The 23,544-nt window shown below is 40.9% G+C and overlaps 1 protein-coding gene across 4 annotated transcripts in view; it reads left to right on the top strand.

The window, feature by feature from the left end:
- The window catches only part of Dock7 (dedicator of cytokinesis 7), a 200,443-nt gene that overhangs the window by 151,448 nt on the left and 25,451 nt on the right, over positions 1-23,544 (top strand). For all 4 annotated transcript variants that reach the window (XM_076564551.1, XM_076564550.1, XM_076564549.1 and 1 more), the window contains 10 exons: positions 587-741; positions 7,542-7,724; positions 7,825-7,960; positions 11,527-11,623; positions 13,117-13,213; positions 14,826-14,960; positions 15,680-15,832; positions 18,995-19,153; positions 20,199-20,299; positions 22,962-23,154. In XM_076564551.1, coding sequence (XP_076420666.1) covers positions 587-741; positions 7,542-7,724; positions 7,825-7,960; positions 11,527-11,623; positions 13,117-13,213; positions 14,826-14,960; positions 15,680-15,832; positions 18,995-19,153; positions 20,199-20,299; positions 22,962-23,154 — 1,409 coding nt within the window. The remainder of the gene's footprint in view (positions 1-586; positions 742-7,541; positions 7,725-7,824; positions 7,961-11,526; positions 11,624-13,116; positions 13,214-14,825; positions 14,961-15,679; positions 15,833-18,994; positions 19,154-20,198; positions 20,300-22,961; positions 23,155-23,544) is intronic.

Below are 23,544 nucleotides of genomic sequence, written 5' to 3'. Positions count from 1 at the left end.
TTCATTTTAAAAATAGACACATGGTGGCACTACAGTTAAGAGACAGACAAATAATTATAAAATACAGCATTAAAATAACAGCATAAAGCCGGGCGGTGGTGGCGCACGCCTTTAATCCCAGCACTCGGGAGGCAGAGCCAGGTGGATCTCTGTGAGTTCGAGGCCAGCCTGGGCTACCAAGTGAGTTCCAGGAAAGGCGCAAAGCTACACAGAGAAACCCTGTCTCGAAAAACCAAAAAAAAAAAAAAATAACAGCATAAATTAGTTCTGGCACACACTGTAGTACTATAATAACTGTATAGCTGTCTCCTGTGACTGTTAAGTGAGCTGTTTATCATGCTGGGACACTAATCATCTCCGCCTCAGCAGTTCATATTTCTGAAAGCAGAACACAATCTGGAGACACCTATTTCTCACCCTTACGGTATCATGTTAGCAGCAAGGCTGCTAGTTACCACAGAGTATGAGTGGTTGAGTTTGGGAAGAGCAAAATCACACATGGGTTTTGCCTCTGGGTGTCCTAACCCATGAGTTACTGTTTAATAACTACTACCTGACCTAAAGTTGTCTTCTTTTTCCCTTTCAGAAACACACAATCAACGAGGAAGACCCATTTGCATAGCCCCCGATGAGTATGATAGTGAGGGTGGGAGCATGATAAGCCAGACAGTTGCCATGGCAATTGCAGGAACGTCAGTGCCTCAGCTAACAAGGCCTGGCAGCTTCCTCCTCACTTCAACGGTAAAATGAACCTCTTATAAAAGTTGGCTTTTTGGTTTTTTTCTTGGAATACCAAACATATATAAAGAGGTGTCCATTGCTGAGATTATTGTATTAACCAATGCAGATATATTCTGAGCTCTATGAAAACATTAACAATATCATCTGCCACGTACCAAGCTGTTTGAAAACTTAACCTTGAGGCTTGCAGGATGTAGCCCTGTATTTGTCGCTCAGAACTTTGTAAAGTGCCTTATTTGATGCAGCCCTCTCCTTCATTTTTAAAACCCACTTTATCAGCCCTAAGAAATACTCTGAGATGAACAATTCAACTTCCAATTTCATGCCTTTTAAATTTAGAGTAATTTGCGAAGATTTGTGCCTTTTTCTCCCTTAACAGGGGAGGCTATGGGAGCAGCAGGAGACAAACTCCCATGGAGCCAGTTCGCATTCTGAAAGCTTGAAATTACTTCCTTCAGAAAACACAGTAGTATATACAGACACTGCTGTGTTTGGCAACTGTTTTAATAACTTTATGTGTTCTTATTTCAGTGTATAGCTTAATAGTTTTAGTTATTTCTAGAGCTGGGCAGCTTTCTCCACAAGATACTTTGGTAACATTTCTGTCTTCCCAAAAGGAGCCTGTGTCTGTCATCCCCTTATTTCTACAAACCCCAGCAAGATTGTAACTACTTTCCATTTGTGCAGACCTAAAGGTTCTGGCCATTTCGTGTAAATGAAATTGTATGCTGCCTAACCTTTGTGCCTTCTTCCTTTCACCACTCACTGTGTGTGTTTTTGAGATTTCTCTATTTATGCTGTGGCACGTATGAGTGCTTCTTTTTTTTTTTTTTAAATTACCAAATATTGAAGCATTCTGTTGATACACCCAAATTTTGTTTATCTGTGTTTTAGTTGGTTAATATTTAGATAGTTCCATTTTTCATCTGATAGGAATAAAGAATGTCATTGTGAACATTTGTGTGCAGGTCTTTCAAGTCTCTTGGGTAGAAACCTTGGAGTGAATTTGCTGGGCATCTCTCATTTAACACTTTGAGAAGCTAAGCCCTTCTTAAATGGCGTGAGCACCCCAGCCAGTGCTTATTGGCACATCTGTTGCATGAACCCTAATTGGTCTCTATAATAAAATCCCAGAGCCAGATAGTGGGGCAAATGCTGACAGATCAGACAAGCAGAGCAGCCAGCCACTAGAAAACTCCTTACCTCTAGGAATCCTCAGCCTGAAAAGGGGCCGAGCTCCTGTCTCCTCCCGCCTTATGTTCCTCTCTCCACCCAGGCATATCACTTCCCGTCTCCATCTCCCAAGTGCTAGGATTAAAGTCGTGAAATCCCAAGTGCTAGGATCAAATGTGTGTGCCACCACTGCCTGGCTCTGTTTCTCTTTAAGACTGATCAGTCTTGTGTAGCCCAGAGTGCTCTGCCTCTGCCTCCCGAGTGCTGGGATTAAAGGCGTGTGCCACCACCGCCTGGCCTCCATGGCTAACTAGTGACTTAGCTCTGCACTCTGATCTTCAGGCAGGCTCTATGTGTTAGACCACAGACAGAACATCACCACACACATCCTCTTGTGTGTGTTCTTTGGAGAAAGGGCTGTGAAAATCCTTTGTCTTGTTACTGAATTGAAAGAGTTCTTCATAGATTCCAGGTGCAGATCCTTTATTAGATATGTGATTCACAAACAGTCCCCGTTTTTCCATGGATTATCTTTTCTGTTCTTGATGATAGTGTTTAAAATGTAACATTTTTGGGTTTTTTGCTTTTTTTAATTGTTTATAGAAAATTGTTAAAATTGCTGAGGTGCTTAATCTTCTACCATAACTGTCTGCCCAGCTGCCTTTCAAACGGTAAGCAGTGTGCTTACCTAAAGCCTATGGTATTTTCAAGACGGCAGGCCTACCTGTCCTTTGCCAAACATGAATTCTTATTCCTAAAATTAAGGAACAATATAGGCTAACATTTGTAGATAAATCATTATAGTACTAGAAAGCCCAAAACATTTTCCATGGGGCACTAAAAAACTGAATTCTTTTGTTGTTGTTGTTGTTGTTGTTGTTTTTTGTTTGTTTTTTTTTACTTCTATTTTATTTATTTATTTATTTTTTTAATTTTATTTATTTTATTTTACAATACCATTCAGTTCTACATATCAGCCACGGGTTCCCCTATTCTCCCCCCTCCCACCTCCTCCCCTTACCCCCAACCTACCCCCCATTCCCACCTCCTCCAGGGCAAATCCTCCCCCAAGGACTGCAATCAACCTGGTAGACTCAGTCCAGGCAGGTCCAGTCCCTTCCTCCCAGACTGAGCCAAGTGTCCCTGCATAAGCTCCAGGTTTCAAACAGCCAACTCATGCATTGAGCACAGTACTTGGTCACACTGCCTAGTTGCCTCCCAAACTGATCAAGCCAAACAACTGTCTCACCTATTCAGAGGGCTTGATCCAGCTGGGGGCCCCTCAGCCTTTGGTTCATAGTTCATGTGTTTCCATTCATTTGGCTATTTTTTTTTCAATAATTGAGTAAAACTGAAATTTATTATAAGCCACAGTCGTCCTAGGGACCTCCATGCTATATATATAGCCTCTATGGTTCTATGGGTTGTGGTCTGATTGTTCTTTATTTTATATCTAGAATCCACTTATGAGTGAGTACATACATGACTCTCTTTTTGGGTTTGGGTTACCTCACTCAGGATGATTTTTTCTAGTTCCATCCATTTGCCTGCAAATTTCATGCTTTCATTGTTTTTCTCTGCTGAGTAGTACTCCATTGTGTATATGTACCACATTTTTTTCATCCATTCTTCCGTTGATGGGCATCTAGGTTGTTTCCAGGTTCTGGCTATTACAAATAGTGCTGCTATGAACATAGCTGAGCATGTATCTTTATGGTGTTTGAGACAGGATCTCACTATGCAGTTCTGGAACTTGTTATGTAAACCAGGCTGACCTTGAACTCACCAAGAGCTGCCTACCTCTGCCTCCTGAGTACAGAGGTGTGGGCCACCACTAATGACGGATTTAAGTTAATTGTTAAGACAACCTTGAAATCCTGAGTTAAGTTTAGACTTTTTATAATTGTGTATTGATTATTTGTTTTGCTCGTGTTTTCTTTAGGACTTACGTATTTATGCTCTTAAATAATTCTGCCTATAACTTCTCTCTCTCTCTCTCTCTCTCTCTCTCTCTCTCTCTCTCTCTCTCTCTCTCTCTCTCTCTCTCTCTCTCAGTACTCTTTTGGGGTTTGAGATCAAAGCTAGGCTAGCGATTGACGTGGGCCAGAGTTTGCTTTCATTCTGTTCTCCTCAAGAGCGTGTTTGGTTTTTTGTTTTGGTTGGGTTTTTTTGAGACAGGGTTTCTCTGTGTAGCCCTGGCCGTCCTGGAACTCACTCTGTAGACCAGGCTAGTCTCAGACTCACAGAACTCCACCTGCTTCTGCCTCTTGAGTGCTGGGATTAAAGGTGAGTGCCACCACCGTCCAACAATAACTTGTTTTTGAGATTAGATCCCCCCTCCCCGGAGTCTCGCCTGCACTATAGAAGGAGGGGGGTTGGGGATTTTTTTTTTTTAATTTTTCACATTAGATATATTTCTTCTTAATGCTATAAGGCTGTTAAACTTTCTTCTTTCTTCTTATACTAGTTTTTATAAGTTGTATTCTATTAAAAATTTACTCAAATTTCATAGCATATAAAGTTCTAAATGTTTAGTATGATCTTTTTCATATCTGCCCCATGTGTACTCAGTGTAAACATTTTGTTTTTAGGACTAGCACTTTGTATTTTTTTCTTATTGTCTCATCAGCAGTTTTGAGTGGCTGGACATGCTCATTCATATCTGTAATTTCAGCACTAGGAAAGCTGAGGCAGGAGGATTGCAAGTTTGAGGTCAACTACATAGTGAGAGCTTGTCCCAAGGATGTCGAAAGGGAAAGACAGTGGAGGTGTATGGTTGGTTGTTAGGAAGTGCCATCTTGGGCTGCTGTTGCTCGTCCGTCCTTGTGATGTTTGTCTCTTGCTGTCTCTGCTCTTGGGTGTGTGCTCATGCCCTTTTCTTTGTCTGCTCATTTAGTGGATGTTCTTTTTCTGACTTCAGATAATTGTTTAACTCGGTAATCGTCATCATTTCTTCCTTGATAGGTATTTTATACCTGTCAATTTTTCTTTAGCTTTGCTTTGGTTAACTGCTGCTGTTTGTACATAGCGTTTTCATTGTTTGGCTCAAAATGTCTGTAAAGTTCATGGTGATCTTTAGTGATTTCTGGCTATTTAAGAAGAGCTTTTAAATTTCTAGCCGTAAAGATTTCTAGTTACTCTCTTCTTTCTGCTCATGACCTGCTCTCAGGGTCGGAGAATGTGCATCTGGATTTCGGTCAGGATGTTAGATTTCCCACAGCTACTCTTAGGTTAGTGTCTGGCCACTTTTGTAAGTCCCTGGGCTCCGGTCTGAAGACTGCTTAGCTGCAGTGTCCTGCAGCTGCCATTGCTTCTGTGGAGCAGATCTGCCCTGACTGGTTTGTCTCTTCCCCTGCTTTCCCCAGCACTTGAGGTTTAGACCTTTCTCCTTGTTTCTCCACCAGACTTCGGGCTCTTTGGTGTTCTGATAATGAAGTGTTTAGCAATTTAAAATTAAAATTGTTAATATATTTTTGGTGGCTTGTACCTTTTGTTAGCATGAACTATAATGTTCTTCTAGGTTTTTTTTTCCTAATGGTTTTAAATGTTGCCTTTCCTGTTTAATTGCTTTATTTACCTGAAATTAATTTTTTTATAGAGTGATACAGGATAGAAACCCACTCTTTTCCCCTGTAGAGGAATCATTTGTCCGAGTATCATTTATTAAATAGTCCGTTGTCTCATCACCGAACCACAGTGTGCGCTGTTATAGATCATATTTCAAAATTCATGGGATATTTTTCATGCTTTCTATTCTATTAGACTGTTTGTCCCATATATACATATATCAAATTCACACTGTCCTAATCACCTTGACTTCCTAAAAATGTGCTGATACCTGAAAGAATAAATTTGTCTCCCTTGTCCCCACATCCCTCATGGTCCTCGCTGATGATTGGATGCTTCAGAGGCAGTGTGGATAAGAGCTTCTTGTCTGGACCCACAGTTACTGAATGTGGATCCCAGTCCCACTGTGACTACAGAATTCTTGTGATGCTCTGTTTTCTTGCTGTGATAAGGGATGAGTAATAATATTTATCTCCTTGAGTGCTGGTAAAGATGAATAACTTAGTATGCATACAGCATTCAGAGCATCGCCTGGGACTAAGTCTCTGTGCTAGTTGCTACCATCATTTTCAGCCAGAGAGAAGGAAGATTGCAGAGAAGTAAAATCATGACCCTAGCAGTCAAGTGTGTTCAGCTCTCCCTAGTCTTTCCTCCCTAATCTCTTTCTTTTTCTTTTAGTAAATTTTCAGGTAACTACTCAATAAGGAGCATGGGCATTGGGATCTGGTTAGCCAGAACTAAAATCTCACCTTACAAGATGATATTAACTATTAGTTTTCTTAGAAGGTGAGATTTTAGTTTGTAAGATTGAAGTGAAAGTTCAGTAAACTTACTAGCATAGTGTTTAGCATATTTCAAATTCTACTTTTATCGGCATCATCATTGTTCTCTATTCTTAACTGTGAAATTGAGATGAGACTTTGTGATATTTTGGGAGGACTAGAAGAGTGTGTGTGAAGGGCTTAGTACAGTGACTAAAATAGATAAGACCCCGAGTCAGTGGTGCTACAAATACGTTCATATGCTTCGTTTTTCATTTACAGTTCATTGCTATGTCCTGATATAGATCACACTTTGAAAATACCTTTCAACCTCATATGCCGTAAATAAAAATACCCTTTTTCTACTATACGTATATTAGTTATTTTTCTGTTGCTGTGATAAAACTTGACCAAAGGCAATTTAAGGAAGAAGGAGTTAATTTTTAACTGAAAGCTCCAGAAGGATAGCCGTCCATGACAGCAGGCAGAAGCATAGCAGCAGAAACAGGGAGAGCTCCCCTCTCAACCATGAGCACAGAGCAGAGAGCGCAAACTGGAAACGGCTCAAGGCTTTTACCCTCAAACCCGCCCCCAGTGACGTATTTCCTCCAGCAGGGTTAGCTACACCACGTAAACGTCCGCAAACAGTTCTACCAAATGAGAACCAAGTGTTTACGTGCCTGAGACTGTAGGGGAACATTCTCATTTAACCCCAGAGTGTGGATTAAGTTTCTCCCCTTTTGTCAGTGATTCCTTGTAAGAAACAGTAGTCCTCTGGACCTTAAGCATTAATTGGTTACTAGTTTTTGCACATAAACCTTACTCTGAGTCAGTCACTTTGCTCATTTGTCTTCCCAACTCTGACGGCCTCTGATAGGTTCTTTGGGTTTCACTAGTAGAAACTTGGTTTTCTCTTCATGCTTTCTCTACATGCGCTGTTCTCTGCGGGCAGTTCTGGCAAAGTAGAACAAATGTCTACTGCATCATTAAACTGCAGATTTTAGGGTTCTATATGGCTGCTTTCTCATGTGTTATCGAAACAAATGGTTCCTTTTGAGTAGTTTATTTTAAAGAAAATTCTATTTTATAGTATTTATTTATTTATTTGTTCATACGATTTTTAGACAGACTCTTGGTGTATAACCAGGCTTGCCTGAAGCTTGTTAGGTAGCTCAAACTCCCTCAAACTTGGAGCCTTTCTACCTCAGTCTCCCAAATACTGGAGTTACAGGTGTGTGTCAACCGAAAACCAAGTGATCACTGGTCAGTGGGTCTCATGCTACTGTTGTTCCTTTTCAGAGCGGCAGGCAACACACCAGCTTTTCAGCAGAGTCGAGCCGGAGCCTTTTGATCTGTCTGCTTTGGGTTCTCAAGAACGCAGATGAAACAGTTCTGCAGAAGTGGTTTACAGACCTCTCCGTCCTACAGCTGAACCGGCTGTTGGATCTGCTCTATCTGTGTGTATCTTGCTTTGAGTACAAAGTAAGTAGCCAGTAGACCATTGAAACTTACGAGGAAGTAAACTAACATGGAAAGGAAGAAGGAAATGTCCTCAGTGCCTCTTCTGATGTTTACATTTTAGGGGAAAAAGGTATTTGAAAGAATGAATAGTTTGACCTTTAAGAAATCAAAAGACATGAGAGCCAAGCTTGAAGAAGCCATTCTGGGGAGCATCGGTGCCAGGCAGGAAATGGTGCGGCGGAGCCGAGGGCAGCTCGGTAAGTGGTGGGTGCAGCTTCTCTCGGTGAGGGCAGCTCGGTCACTTCCAAGAATGTGTTCTGTAGTTATCGCTGCTGCAAGTCCACGGTGGCTTTGAGAAACACTTTGCCCATAACTGAAGCAGCATGATAATTGCTTCTGAAGGTGCTGGTTGAAATTCTAATGCAAATGATAAGCGTGTGTCCTGGTTTGCTGGGCATGGTTTCAGTCTTGCCTGCTGCCCTTGTGTAAGTATCAGTAGCACTCCTTCCCACTCCTTTTCAGAACAGACACTTCAGATTCAGGGCAAAATTGAGCACAAAGGACAGAGGTGTATGTGTATCCTCTGGACAGACACATCCTCCATTATCAGCATCTTTGAGAGTAGCACACTTCTTAGTGGGTAAGCCCACAAGAGCACGTCATCACCCAGTCTAGGATCCATCCTGTGTAACATGCCCTTTACTGTTAAATGTTCTGTTTTGCACTATAAATAAATATATTGTGTACCAAATACAAGAATGCTGCCCACAGACTCACATGTGAGGTAGAAAAAATAATTTATTCCTCATGGAGGTCTATTTCTGATCCTAGGTTGGCTGCCATTAACCATGTCACCTTGGTCATGATACTTAATCTCCCAGCTTCCTTTTCTTCACCTCTTTGTAATTGTTTTTACAATTGAGAAGGTAGTGTAACTACCTGATCTTATCATCTTTGTGAGCATTTGTAAATGTGATAATATATGTGAGCATTTGTAAATGCTAAAATGACATAAATACTAATATTGATAAAAGTTCTGTAATGTCAGAGAAATGGCTTAGTCATCTGTTGAAAGAATACATACTAAATGCCTAATATGTATTCAGTGAGTTAAAATATGAATCTGTGAACGAATCTTTATATAGTTATTTATTTTGAGATAGAGTCTGGTCTGGTGGTCTAACCCTAGGTGGCCTCAAACTGATTATGTAGTCTAACCTTAAACTGTTGGTGACCCCCCTGCCTCACTTTTCAGTATTGGGATTACAGGTGTTTGCTATCATATCTGGCCTATGAACAGTAATTGTTAATTAGAACTAACTTTCTTTCTTTCTTTCTTTCTTTCTTTCTTTCTTTCTTTCTTTCTTTCTTTCTCTCTCTCTCTCTCTCTCTCTCTTTCCTTCTTTCTTTCTTTCTTTCTTTCTTTCTTTCTTTCTTTCTTTCTTTCTTTCTTTCTTTCTTTCTTTCTTTCTTTCTTTCTTTCTTTCTTTTTCAATACAGGGTTTCTCTGTGTAGCCCTGGCTGTTCTAGAACTCACCCTGTAGACCAGACTGGCCTCAAACTCAGAGATCCCCCTGCCTCTGCCTCCTGAGTGCTGGGATTAAAGGCGTGCACCACCAGCACAATTAGGATTTTCTGACATGCCATTAGCATAAGTCATTTATTTAAGTAGATTTTACATACTGTATGTGTTTAGAATTTAATGATGAGTAAGACCCAGTCAGCCTGGGAAGGAAATAACAGAGCTCAAGCCAGACAGTCCTAGCATGGAGGTAGGCAAGAAGTCCTGTGGGCAGGATGGCTAATAGCTTAGGCTTGTTACTCACTAGCTCTTACAACTTAAATCAACCCCTATTGCTTATCTATGCTCTGCCACATGGCAGTACCTTCTTTTAGCACGGCATGTTCATCTCCTGCTTTCTCTGTGTCTTACTGGTGATTCCGCCCTTCTTCCTCCCTGCACTCTCCTTTTGTCCACAAGTCCCGCCCAACCTCTACCTGCCTAGCTATTGGCCATTTAGCTCATAGAGGTCTGAAACACCTGCCCTTGAGTACACAGACACATAATTAATAATAATAGTAATAATAATAGTAATAATAATAATTAATCTAGAAGATAATTCAAATTAAAAACCTCAGAAAGGAAGGAAAGAAAAACAATAGGAAAGCATAGAGATTTGTCTGTCATTGTATAAAATGATCTCTGGTTCTTAGTACTTTGTAAATTCCTGTGTGAACTCTGAATTTTACCTGCACTGTTCTACCGTCCTCTCCAACGGTCCTCAGTCTCGTTGTTTTCAAATGTGGAGTCTTCATTTCCCACTCGAAAGTTTGAAATCCGATTCCATCACATGCTTGTGTGTTTACCACCAGTCTCGGTGCTTTCTCACCCTTTCCTGGAGAACCAGGAAGTAACTGTGCACTGTGCTGAGGAAGGACACAAGTTTGGGTTCCCAGCACTCACATCAGGCAGCTCATAGCCTCCTGTGCAACCTCACCTCCAGAAAGTCGAATCCCCTCTCCTGGCTTCTGTGGGGTGTTCTCCCCCGCATGTACACACACACACACACACACACACACACACACACACACACAGAGAGAGAGAGAGAGAGAGAGAGAGAGAGAGAGAGAGAGAGAATCTTTTTCTTACAAGAATTTAATCTTGCTGTTACAGTTTTTTTAATCTTTCATGTGTGTGTTGTATCTCTATATGCATGTTTGAATATATGTATGTGTGTAGGTTGTGTGTGCGTATGCATGTGCGTGCTTATGTGGAGCCTAAGGTTGGTGTGAGGACTCCCTCAATCATTCCTCCTTTTTCTTTAAGGCAATGTCTTCTCGTTAACCCAAATTGCTCTGATATGACCATTTTGCTAGCCACCTTGCTCCAAGGGTCCCTGTCTCTGCCTCCTGAGGCTCAAATTACAAGCAGGCGGCCACGTCTGCTCAGCATGTGTCTGGGCTCAGGGACTCTGAGTCCCTGTTCTCTTGCTTGAGTGTAAACACTTTAATCACGAAGCCGTCTTCTCAGCCTCTCTTACGTGTGGTTATGGACACAAACTTACTGTGCACTCAGTATATTCCAGATACTTCATATTAAATGCTGAACAAAACGGACATCACTCTGTCAAGTAACATGTTCTTATATGAATAAATGCTATAGAGCCCAGTATGGTGGTTCACATCTGTAATCCCAGCACTTAAGAGGCTGAGGCAGGAGGATTACATTAAATTCATGACCAGTTTTGGCTATATAGTGCACTACAGGCCAGCTTGGGCTACAGAGTGGGACCCTGTCTTATTAAAAATTAATAATCAATGTTATGAACAAAAGCAAAGCAAATACTTAGGCAAAGACATCTTGGAGGATGGGAGAAGGCTTTCTGAAGAGGTGATGAGTGATTACTTACCCAGTGGAAGTTTAATAGCAAACCCATTAGATAAAAGTCTCAGGAGCCATTGCGTGAGTCCTGGCTCCGGAGCCTGTGTGGTGAGACCATTCAGACTAGCCTTGCCCACGGGAGAGCAGGAGGGTAGAATGACCTAACACATCCCAGTCCCTCAGGGAAGAGGCCGTTCCATTTAGCCTTCTGATAAAGCCACGTTAGGTCCTTTCTTTGCTTGTGTGAAAGGATGGGGTTTTCCCCCAAGAAACATCCTGTATGGAAAATATTTTCTCCTTTGAAAATCTCCACCGTCCATTTCTTCCACTTGTACTGAGAGAATGACTTTATAAAATCAAAGGTATGCACTATTTCTTGTATGTTTTCCAATATGTGTACTTGTCTTCCACATGAAATACCATGTGAAATTGGTTTCACAGAGAGGAGCCCATCTGGAAGTGCCTTCGGGAGCCAAGAAAACCTGCGATGGAGAAAGGACATGACCCACTGGCGTCAGAACACAGAGAAGCTTGACAAGTAATACGCCTTCTAATCTCTTCTACGGCACTGCCTAGATTTTAAACAGAAAAAGAAAACGATTCATTTTGGCTTTTTATTTTTATTAGCATATAACTTAGAAGATAAATATTTATGTTTAATTTTTAAGTTTTAGATTTTTTTAAACTATTGGAGAAAATAAGTTTATATGTTATAGTAAAATACATTGCATATTTAAAAACTCGTAAATAAATAAATAATGCAAACCTATTTATCCAACTAACTTTCTATGAAAAAGGCATTTGGCAACTGATTTCAGCATCAAATTGTTTTGTTTTGTTCATTTTTCCTCTTTTTATTGAATTACAATTAGCACTGTTTACACTATACAATGTACGTTTTGATATGTATATACAATTGTGTAATGATTATAATCACATTTGTTAACATTATTGCCTCACATAAGATTTTTTTTTTAAGTTTTATTTCTAATGTATGATTCCATCCCATCTTGCTTAAGACTTAAATTACTAGTTGTGGCGCACGCCTTTAAGCCCAGCACTTGGGAAGCAGAAGCAGGCAGATCTCTGTGAGTTGGAGGCCAGCCTGGTCCACAAAGTGAGCTCCAGGACAGCCAAGGCTACAAAGAGATAAAGTTAAATTACCTTCTGAGAATATTTGTATGAATAGCTAAGAGGAAATTAGATAAAATCTTAGAAAAATCAAGCACTTTTCTTGTTATTAAATACATTGAAAATGTTTGGAATCGAAGCTGAGTGCTCAGCTTTTGAATGTTGCTTTGCATACCGCAGTGTATATAGCGCCACCTAGTGTCTGCTGCCGGCTGTGCAGGAGAATGTTGGCTGCACACCTGCAAGGCAGAGCAGACATGTATGCCTTTAGTGGCACTGTGTGCCTCTGTTGGGGACAGGTGTGTAGACTGCTGGGCATGGTAGCACTAGGGAGGCAGAGGAGGCAGCAAATCTCTGAATTTGAGGCCAGCCTGGTCTACATAATGAGTTCCAGGCCAGTCAGGGCTGTACAGTGAGAACCTGTCAGAGAGAGGGGGAGAGAGAGGTGGAGAAGTACAGAGGTGTGTTCCTACACAGTCAACAAGATGTAGGGAGAAGTGCAGAGGTGTGTTCCTACACAGTCAACAAGATGTAGGGAGAAGTGCAGAGGTGTGTTCCTACACAGTCAACAAGATGTAAGGAGTAGTACAGAGGTGCGTTCCTACACAGTCAACAAGATGTAGGGAGAAGTACAGAGGTGCGTTCCTACACAGTCAACAAGATGTAGGGAGAAGTGCAGAGGTGTGTTCCTACACAGTCAACAAGATGTAGGGAGACAAAACACTTTAATATGTGAATTACTGCCTTTTTCTTCCTTTTTATGTGTTTTTCAAGCAAATGTTAATAGTTTCAAGGTTTTTGTTTTAATGAATCTTTAAGTCATTTCACTTTTGGCTTTTTGAAAGATAAGTAAATGATGAGGAGTTTCATCTGTGATTCAAGTAAAATTTCTTGTATTAGGTCAAGAGCAGAGATAGAGCATGAAGCCCTGATTGATGGAAACCTGGCTACTGAAGCGAACCTCATCATCTTAGACACGTTAGAGATCGTTGTTCAGGTAAGGACAGACAAGAGGAGCCAGAGCACAGACTCGGAAAATGGAGAATGGAAAATCAGTGTGAACCGTGTAAGGATGCTTGGACATTAGTAGTTGACAGACAGGAGGTTCTAAGTAGTCAGTGATTCTCTTAATTGTAAATTCTATCTCTTCCCACAGTTTTCAAATGTTTATTTGAGAGTACTTATAAAATCTACTTCTCTTTGTCCTATTTAAGGCCTGGTCTTGTGTTTCCAGTAACCACTGTGTATTGGGGTGTCCCAATAGAATATATTTAATGTACAACATAGAGCTATGCTAGATTTATTCTGTATTTTCTATATATTAAGCAGTGGTTTAGGGTTTTTTATGTATAATTACCTTATTTGGTAATTTTACATAAATGTGAACTACCCTATCAGGAGCTTTCTAGACAGTATTACCCTCTTAGTAACAGGAGTCATTTATAAAGTTTTTCAAGCATTGTCCTAAGCCCTTCACAAGTATTAACTTACTTGATCTTTATAAGAAACAGGAAATTGAAGTTATCATTGTGCCCATCTTGTAGATAACAGTAGTTAGCCATAGAAATGGTCAAGCAGTGCCCCATGATCACACAGGAAGTCAGCCAAAGCAGGATGGGAACCCATTACCAAGACACCTCAGTTGTCTTAGTGACTGCGACTTCTCTCTCTGCTCCCATCACTTTGGCACGTCTTAATTCAGTGCTTTAATATTGGCCACCTACTTCATAATGTTCTGTATTCTGTTTGTAGTCTGTTCTTTTCATTTCCTTGAGATCATTTTTCTTTTACTGGCCATTATCCTGACTGAAAATTTTAAAACATAAAAACTTCAGTATTTCTTGGGCCTAGAGAGGTGGCTCAGCACTGTGCAGTCAGACATACAGTATGCACAAATAAATAATAAATAGTTTTTAAAGTCTATATTTCTTGATTGCTTAATGACAAAAATGGGAAATTCTTTAGACTTCAAGGGCTTTTTTTATTTTGATGCTGTTAGTTGGACTAGGTCTAAACTACTAGAAAAAAATAGTATGAAGAGAAAAGTATTTCCAGGAGAGTTTATGCAAGGTACTTGCTCAGGCCTCACTCCTCACCACTCTACATCTCATTGGGTAAAAGAACACTTAGGTTTCTAAGGGCATGTCTCATGGAGGCAACTTCTCTTTAGTTTGCAGTTATTTTGAGCTTGATTCCAAGTCTCCAGATAAAAGTCAGGGTTCTAGTTCTTAAAGGTAGAAAGAAAGAAAGTGATTTTTGATATGAAACCAATGTTATCTGCCATGGGTACCCACTCTAGCTTTTCAGCTTTAACTTCTTCATGGCCCTCAGGTCAGATGTCCAAGTTTTTTTATGAATTTTTCTAGAGTGTCCTTCATGTTTCCTTGCCATTATGTCTGTGATTCCCCTCTCTGACACCCAACTTAAAGTCTCTCTGGCCTTTTTACTCTTTTTTTCTTCCATCCAATCCTGTTCAGCATCTTCTCTGGAAGTCCTCCTGGCTTTTACCATTTCCCTTTCTTGTAAATGTTTGGATTTTCATATGTGTTTTACTTACCTAGCCACATTGTAGGTCCTGTCTACTTGATGTATTTATCTTTAAATTGCAGACTGTTTCTGTAACAGAGTCCAAAGAGAGCATTCTGGGCGGGGTGCTGAAAGTGCTCCTGCAGAGCATGGCCTGCAACCAGAGCGCAGTCTATCTACAGCACTGCTTTGCCACGCAGAGGGCCCTGGTCTCCAAGGTGGGTCTCATGTGCCTGGGTCTCATGTGCCTGGGTCTCATGTGCCTTCACTTTCTTCTTTAACACTGCCTAAGGTCGTTCACCACACTCACTGCTCAGGACATTATAAATCAATTTTCAACACTAATACCCCTGATCCTCTGTCTCTGCTTCTGTCTTCAGAACTTGTATTGATATGAATTATTGGTAATCAGTTTCTTGTCCTAAAATCTTAAAATCTTGTTTTGAGAAGAGCCTGACCTCGGTAACTGACTGGATGTAGGCCCTTGTTCTGTCTGGGGTTTGTGTCCTGGAAACTGAGCCTGGGTTCTCGTGCATGCGATGCAAGCGCTCTTTCACTGAGCTCTAGGCCCTGCCCATGTGTCTTTCTTTTCAGCTCATTTATTAAGAATTTAATGTATTTTACATACCCTTTGCTGCGTAAAGGTGGCTCTGTTTCGCCGCCTCAGAGGTTTATTTGCTGTTTGCCCCCACCCCCACCCCCCAGATATGTGCATTTGTATTTATTTTACATGTCCATCCTGTTTTCGTAGTACCTGACTGAAAAACCTTCCCAGGGTCACACCACTATCTCAACAAGTGATATCACCAGTATATTAACCTGACTGTGGTGTGTGCTGTTGACCTTAAGTAAAATTGTCTCAACTATTCTTTTTAATTTCTAGGCTAATCTGCCAGATTTCCAAGTCAGGCTGTATTAACATATCTGTTTTGTACAGTTTCCTGAGCTCCTGTTTGAGGAAGAGACAGAGCAGTGTGCTGATTTATGCCTCCGGCTTCTTCGACATTGCAGTAGCAGCATCAGCACCATCCGGTCACATGCCAGTGCCTCCCTTTACCTCCTCATGAGGCAAAACTTTGAGATTGGCAATGTAAGTGTTCTGCCATGAAAGAAAACTGTCTGGGTCATAATGAAATACAGCTTTAACAGACAGGTGTTAAGAACTTAGAATGTATTTCCCCCTCCTGTGGATGTCTTACAAAAGTGTATGTATGCACGGGTGCATGCATGCATGTGGTATTTGTTTGGTAATATAAACTCACTCTGCACCATTTTTATTAGGTGCCAGGTTCTCATAACCCAGAACAAAAGATTCTAGTTACTTGATAGATTGCATTCAGTTTTTTAAAGTCCCTAAAATTTGACTACACATGGAATTTCTTGATACATGTTCTTGATAGTATTTTCTGTTGTTCTGGGAATTGGGTTTTTTTTTTTTCTATTCAGGGAAATAAAAAAATAATTTAAAGATTAGTATTAGATGTTCCTTGAAATAGAAGTTGATCATTTAAAACTGTCAGTGATGCTTACTGCGTTGGTCACTGCCATCTTTTCAGCTCCCACCACACAGTGTAACATATTTACTGCCTGAATACTTGAATTTCATTGCTCACCCTGTGGGAGCCACTGGCATATTACAAAGAAATGAGTGATGTGCGTTTAGCATACTAGTACTACACAAAAGATGGACTTCCGGGCTAAGAAACAGTCAGATGATTAACCAAGAAGTTACTACAGTGATTAGGGCTAAGAAACAGTCAGGTGATTAACCAAGAAGTTACTACAGTGATCGGGCTAAGAAACAGTCAGATGATTAACCGAGAAGTTACTACAGTGATCGGGCTAAGAAACAGTCAGGTGATTAACCGAGAAGTTAGTTATTACAGTGATTCCGAGCAGAATGGTAAGGCTACGACGATTGTAGTGGCTTTAGGAATAAAGAACAGATGGCTTAGAAGGCAGCAGGGACTGGGTTAGGTTTATTCTATGAAGAGGAAGAGCAGAAGGAGCAGGAGCTGACCTAGATTTGGGGTTTGAGGAAGTCAATGAGAAACAAGGTACATTGGCTATCCTGACTTTCATCCACGCCCCACCCAGACAGAACTGTTTAGTAAAGTAGAATGGTCTTGAGCTCCACAGAGGAAGATGAACTGAATGCTATCCAGCATAAATGTTAGTTGAAGGAAAGGCAGCTATTTAGTGCTTGTCAAGAGGAGCAGATTTTTGACAAAAATAGAGAACATTGGTGTTTTAGTTTCTTTTCCAGTTGTGTGGTAAAAACCCTGGCAGAAGCAAATGAAGGGAGAATGGGTTGTTTTTAGTCCTAGTTCAAGGTGCAGTTCATCATGGCAGGGAAGTCAAGGCATAAGGGGCGTGAAGCAGCTGACCGCTTCACATCCCCAGTCATGAAACAGACCACTGCTCTGTTCTCTTTTTCTGTTTATGTAGTTCAGGTCCTCTGCCCAGGGAACTAACTAACCTACAATTAAAACAAGTCTTCCCACATCAGTGTAATCAAGAGAATCCCTTGCAAACATTGTTAAAAGCTAAGATTAATCAAGACAACCCTTCACAGATAGCCAGACGGCATGTCTCCTGTGAGATTCTGGAGTGTATTAAGTTAAAAATTAACACTAACCTTCACAATTTGTATTTAAAATAGATAACAGACGAATAAAGAGAACAGAAAAGAAATAGAAAAAGAATAAGATGAGCTGGGAAAGTAGCTCTGTGTAGGAGCACTTACCCTCCCGTGCTGAGTCCCTAACTCTACAGAACACAAAGACTGGGACAGCTCATAGAGCAGTGCCACTCAAGTTTGTAAAGCAAGAGATTCCACAGAGAAAGTGACCAGTACTGTAGATACACAGAAGTATGGAGTAGAAAACTGTCATAAAAAGAGTTGGATTTGACAACTGCTTTTAAGGGTAATTTCATAATAGGGAACAGTGGAGCAGCAATGAGTTTATACTGTGAACAAAAAGAAGATGAAATGTAAACTCTTGAAAAGATCACTGTGCAAGCATCTGCAGTTCACTGACTATGCTTTCATTGTCCCATGGGCCTAGGGATGTAAGCTAGAGGTAAATACTCCATGTCCCGCCATGACTGTGGATATGGTGGTCGGAACGTGAATTAGTGTTAGAGCAGATACTTGTATTCTGTTGATGAGGCTTGCCTCCGAGTTTCCTGTTCGAGTTCCTAAATTTTTCATTTCTAATTTTACCTCAATTTAGGTTTTTTTATGAATTCCATTTCTACTTTCATGTATTGAACTGTTTTCTTCCTTTTACTCCACTGTTTGTATTTTCATAGATTTCATTAGTGGATTCATAGCCTCTTGATTATATCCATAATAGCTCTTTTGAAGTCTCTGTCCTGAGCTTCAGCTGTGTTGGAATATCCGGGGCCTGCTCTGGTAGGGTTCCTGGGCTCTAAGCAGAGACATGTTGTCCTGGCTGTTATTGATTGTGTTTTCACACCGGCATCTAGACATCTGGGTGTGGGATTACTGTAATTCTAGGTGTTGATATCTGGTCTTTCCTTTGTTGGGTGAATTTTCTGTTCTTGGTCTCTGTTGCCCTCTGGATGTAAGGAGCAAGTGATGCCTGTGGGTTGCCTGGTAGAGGGTGCTTCCGAGTACCTCATGTGTGACCACTGGGGTTCCCAAGCAGAACTTGTTTCTAGGTGTTGCGAGCTGACACACAGGAATGGGGGTGGACTAGAATGGTGGGGGCACTGAGAAAGTCCACAGGAGGGAGGAAAGCAGGTCTGCCACAGCGATTTGATGCCCTAGAGGAGCTGGTGTCCTGGCCACCAGTGGGTTTCTGGGAAGTGTCTCTAGTGCTGGTGGCTGAGACAAAGGGATGGATGGGGTGAGAAGGAAGGCCGTGGGAGACAATCTGCTCGGTTCCCTGGAAGAGAGGCAGACAGGAAGGAAAGGCCCCAGCAGGTGGTCTCTACAAATTGGAGGGTGGGAAGGAGAATAAAATCACTTACCTGAGTCCTGGGCCAGCATGGCCAGAGGATTCCCAGGAGAGACCACCTCTGAGTGATAGCTGGTGAGACAAAGGAACAGGGTGAGGAAGGAAGGCTGCAGGAGAAAATCTGCTTAGTTACCTGGGAGTCTGTTATGTCTGTGTTAAAATCAGGTTTTAATGCATATACTTCGTTACTTTAAAATATCTTTCCCTCAGAATTTTTTTTTTTGGTTCACCAAATATATAATATATTGACAATTTCCCTTTCACAGAACTTTGCCAGAGTAAAAATGCAAGTAACAATGTCATTGTCCTCTTTGGTGGGTACATCTCAGAATTTTAATGAAGAATTCTTAAGACGCTCTCTAAAAACTATTTTGACATATGCTGAAGAAGATCTAGAATTGAGGGACACAACATTTCCTGATCAGGTGAGAAATGCTACTATCTTAATTATTTTAATTGCAATAAAGTTACCAAATAGGAACTTTCCAGATTGTTAAATAGTGGATTAGTTGTTGTTGTTGTTGTTTTTCGAGACAGGGTTTCTCTGTGTAGTTTCAGTGCCTGTCCTGGATCTTGCTCTGTAGACCAGGCTGGCCTCAAACTCACAGAGATCCGCCTGCCTCTGCCTGCTGAGTGCTGGGATTAAAGATATGTGCCACCAGTGCCCGGCTAAATAGTGGTTTTCAACTAAAGGATTAGACATATTTCTTTCCACATGTAACCCAGAGAAGACTGTTTCATAAAGCTGTCGTGTGTGTGTGTGTGTGTGTGTGTGTGTTCTGTGTCTGTATGTAGTTATGAGTTCATACATGTGAAGGCCTAGAGGTCAAGATCAGATGTTGTTCCTTAGGCCATTCCCCACCTTAGCTCACTGAACCTGGCGCTTACTAGTTTGACTGGGATGACTGACCAGTGAGGCACAAGGATCCTCCTGTCTTTGCCTCCCTGTGGGCTGGAATTATATGCAAATGCCACTCATCACACCTGGCTTGTGGGTGCTGAGGACAAACTCAGATCCTCATGCTTGTATGGAGAGTGCTGTTCCAACTGAACCATCTCCACAGCCCTTCATTTTTAAAACAGTTGATATGGTTGCTGTTTAGTTCTGTCCATTTGTAACAGAACAGTAGGCTTAGGGGAGCAGACAGTGCTTTGTGATGGAACGTTCCTGCCTACTAGTCCAATAGTAATCTGCCTCTAATAAACGAGTTGTCGAGCTGCCTTGGGACACGGTGAGAGACGTTTGCCTTGTGCTCTTACGGTCCCCATTGTGCTGCACCTGGTCCCTGCTCACAGCACCACATGCAGTGGGAAAGTCTAGTCTACGGAGGGGTCCAGGGAGTTCATGCCTCCCTTCCACACCCATATACTTGCTATAACTTGTTTTCAAAGCTCTGAAATAGCTTGCAAACTCATTTAATTATCAGGAATGCATGACAAAGAAAATGTTCGTATAATTCTCTACTACAGGTCCAAGATCTGGTTTTCAACCTCCATATGATCCTTTCGGACACTGTTAAAATGAAGGAACACCAGGAGGATCCTGAAATGCTGATTGATCTCATGTACAGGTAGCCTTCATGTCATTCACTCACTCTTTGCCTTATGGGATTGGTAAGTCACCTGGGTAGCATTCAATGAGAAGAAATATGCAAAAATTATTGAAGTGACTTTCCAATATAAATTAAAAGGTCAAAATGCAATTTTACTTTTCATTGATATGTGTGAATATTTTGCCTACATGTATGTCTGTGCACCATGTGTATGCCTGGTGTCTGCAGAGGCCAGAGACTGTTCTTTTGGTGAGGCTACTTTTTCCTATTTTCTGTTACTGCTTTTTAACTGTTTTGTTTGGACTGGAGAGATGGTTCAACAGTTGAGAGCACTTCCAGAGGACACAGGTTCAGTGTCCAGCACCCATGTGGCAGGTCAGAACCATTGACAGCTGCAGTCCCAAAGGCCCTTCACTCTCTGGTCTCCATCAGCACCAGGCACATTGTGTACAGTGTGTAGACATACATGAAGACAAAACACCCATATGCATAAAGTAAAAGTTAAAAACTTAATGTAGTCTGCAAGATCAGTTCTCAAGGCTACACCCAGGGTTGCAGAAAAGAATGCCTTCACAGCAGTGGGGCTTTAGGAAACGTTTTTATCTGAGCGTCTTTAGAAATAAATTTCTATCTATCTCAAGGGGGAAAGACTCACTCATGATCTTTATTTTTCTTCTATTATTCTCTCTTTAATATCCAATTCTAAATGTCTAATTCTCCAGTTCTAAATCTTTTCATTCCAGTTCTCTTTTTTCCTCTGCTATAGCTCTAATTCTTCCTAAGTTCTATTTCTTTCTAGTTCTCCTTCATTCTACACAGCTATATACATATTTAACAAGAGGCTTCTGGCAATAAAAGGAAGAGTTACAAACACTACATCTGAAGGTCATAGCACATTCCTTGAGTAAACAATAAGGGGCAGAGCAACTTACCATGGCAGCACATGGGCGGGGACATGGTGCTCAGCATTTTCCCAGGCATTGACATTGAAAGCGTCCCAAACCTAAAAATATATTCTCTTATCCTGCTTGTAACCCCAGATCACAAGGAAGGGAACTTATAGCCCTTTGTTTAGCTTTGTTTAGCTGGACATAAAGCTATTTCTCTCTGGACTTGATTAATTGTTATTCTTGTCTTTCATATAAATTTTAGGATTTAAACATAAACACTTAGCTGAGGCTTGAGTTTTATATCATAAACTTAGGTTAGAGATTTGTGCAGAATGCTAATTGCTAAGGAATTTAGTAGGGAGGTGGCCGCTGATTTCCATTATCAGCCAGGCCTGGCTAGAGAAACTAGCATAGTATTTTAGGTTGCTTTGTGCTTAATAACCTTTGTTAGACATTTGCAATTCTGTCCTTGTACATATCTGTAAAGTTTTAACCCATGATCCATTTACAGAGACATTCAGTCTAGTTTGAATTTGTCCTGAGGCCCAAAATCAGCCAACTGAGAAGAAACTGCTGCCTTTTTTATACCAGTCTGAACCAGTGATAAAGAACAGGGCCTAAGTATCTTACAGTCCTCATGTAATAATAGATCTAGTTATGAAACATATCCTAGTATATATTCTATATATCAAAATTACACAGTTTAATGAGAAGTCATCTTCCTGACCATCCACAGATATATGTGCCCAGAAGGTTGAGATGTATTCATGAGATTACATATACACATGACATAAGATTACACATTACAGTGTAGTTATTGGGGAGATACCACAGCTGTTTCTGCACATATGAAATTACAGACAAGAACAACAGTTTGCAGAGTTGGTGGTCCCATAAGCCTTGCTTGAACAGGGTTCTCATCCATCAGAGAATTATTCATCTGGTGGGTTGACATCTGAATTGTCAATTGCTAGCTGCTGTATCTGCTTTGTAGTCCACAGCAGCTCGTGACAAAAGCTAACTTCAGTTTGCTTATATGTTGGGTTTTTGCAGTGCAAAGGATCAAAGGTAGAGCCTTAGAAATACAGAGTGCTTGTCAAAAAAAGAAAGAATTTTTTAAAATAAATTTGGCATCCTAGACCTTGAACTTCTTAGAAAATCCCCAAACTCACATTTTGAGTGTGAAAAAACAATCTTTGCAGAAAACAATATGTGAATTTTTAACATAATATGAATTGTCATAATTTCAAATTATGGTTATATTTAAAGGTAGTGTTTCTAGGTACAGATTTTGAGAAACTTGTTATTCCCATTGTATCTTGATAGACATAGCAGCAAAACTGGGATTTTCCTTTCATTGTGGCCCTCTTTTTCACAGTTTTACCCGTCATAAGACACACACACACACACACACACACACACACACACACACACACACACACGAAATTATTCTTTTCAAATAAAGATGATGTGATGAAACTACCTTATATATTTCCTAAATTTCCTTATATATTATATAAAATATGTATCTTATTTTATATTGTCTGATTTAAATTTGATAGTTTTCTGAGCAGCCAAGTTTTACTGTGGTGTGTCTCTTTACCTCAACCAGATGACACCACAGTGATTTCTTTATCCACACACCCTGACCCTTCCCAGCCACTTAAATGCTTGTTGTAACAGGCTGATGCAATAGCAGGAACTTGTCTGGTAAACTCTGAGCAGCTTTCTGAACTCCTGCCTAGTCTGGGAAGCTGGTGGTGACTGAGAAGCATTTCTGTTCTGATTAGAATTGCCAAGGGCTACCAGACCTCTCCAGACCTGCGACTGACCTGGTTGCAGAACATGGCTGGAAAACACTCTGAACGAAGCAATCATGCCGAAGCTGCTCAGTGCCTGGTCCACTCAGCAGCACTTGTCGCTGAATACCTGAGCATGCTGGAGGACCGGAAGTATCTTCCTGTTGGATGTGTAACATTCCAGGTAGGAATCTGCTGTGTGTATGTGAGGTCAAGTTATGTCCTTTGATTTTAACTTGAACCTGGTTATATGAAATTTTTCAGTTTGTAGGGAAAGCAGAAAGTAAGGCCAGTGCCTGGCAAGGTGAATGAAAAGTACATTGTGTTATTCCTTTGTTCCACATCTGAGAATTTAATCAGAGTCTCAACAGTACCAGGCATGTACTTCACCCTGGGCTGCATCTCCAGCCTATCAAAGAGGACTTGGTTTTTATTTATTTATTTATTTTTCCAGAAAGAGTTTCTCTATGTAGCCCTGACTGTTCTGGAACTCACTCTGTAGACCAGCGTGGCCTCAAACTCAGAGATCCACCTGCCTCTGCCTCCTGAGTGCTGGGATTAAAGGCATGCACCC

Source organism: Peromyscus maniculatus, chromosome 2 (genome assembly GCF_049852395.1).
Source record: "Peromyscus maniculatus bairdii isolate BWxNUB_F1_BW_parent chromosome 2, HU_Pman_BW_mat_3.1, whole genome shotgun sequence".
In the NCBI taxonomy this organism is placed as follows: Eukaryota; Metazoa; Chordata; class Mammalia; order Rodentia; family Cricetidae; genus Peromyscus; species Peromyscus maniculatus.
Note: the sequence above shows the minus strand (reverse complement) of the source record. Positions and strands in the feature narration are given on the sequence as shown.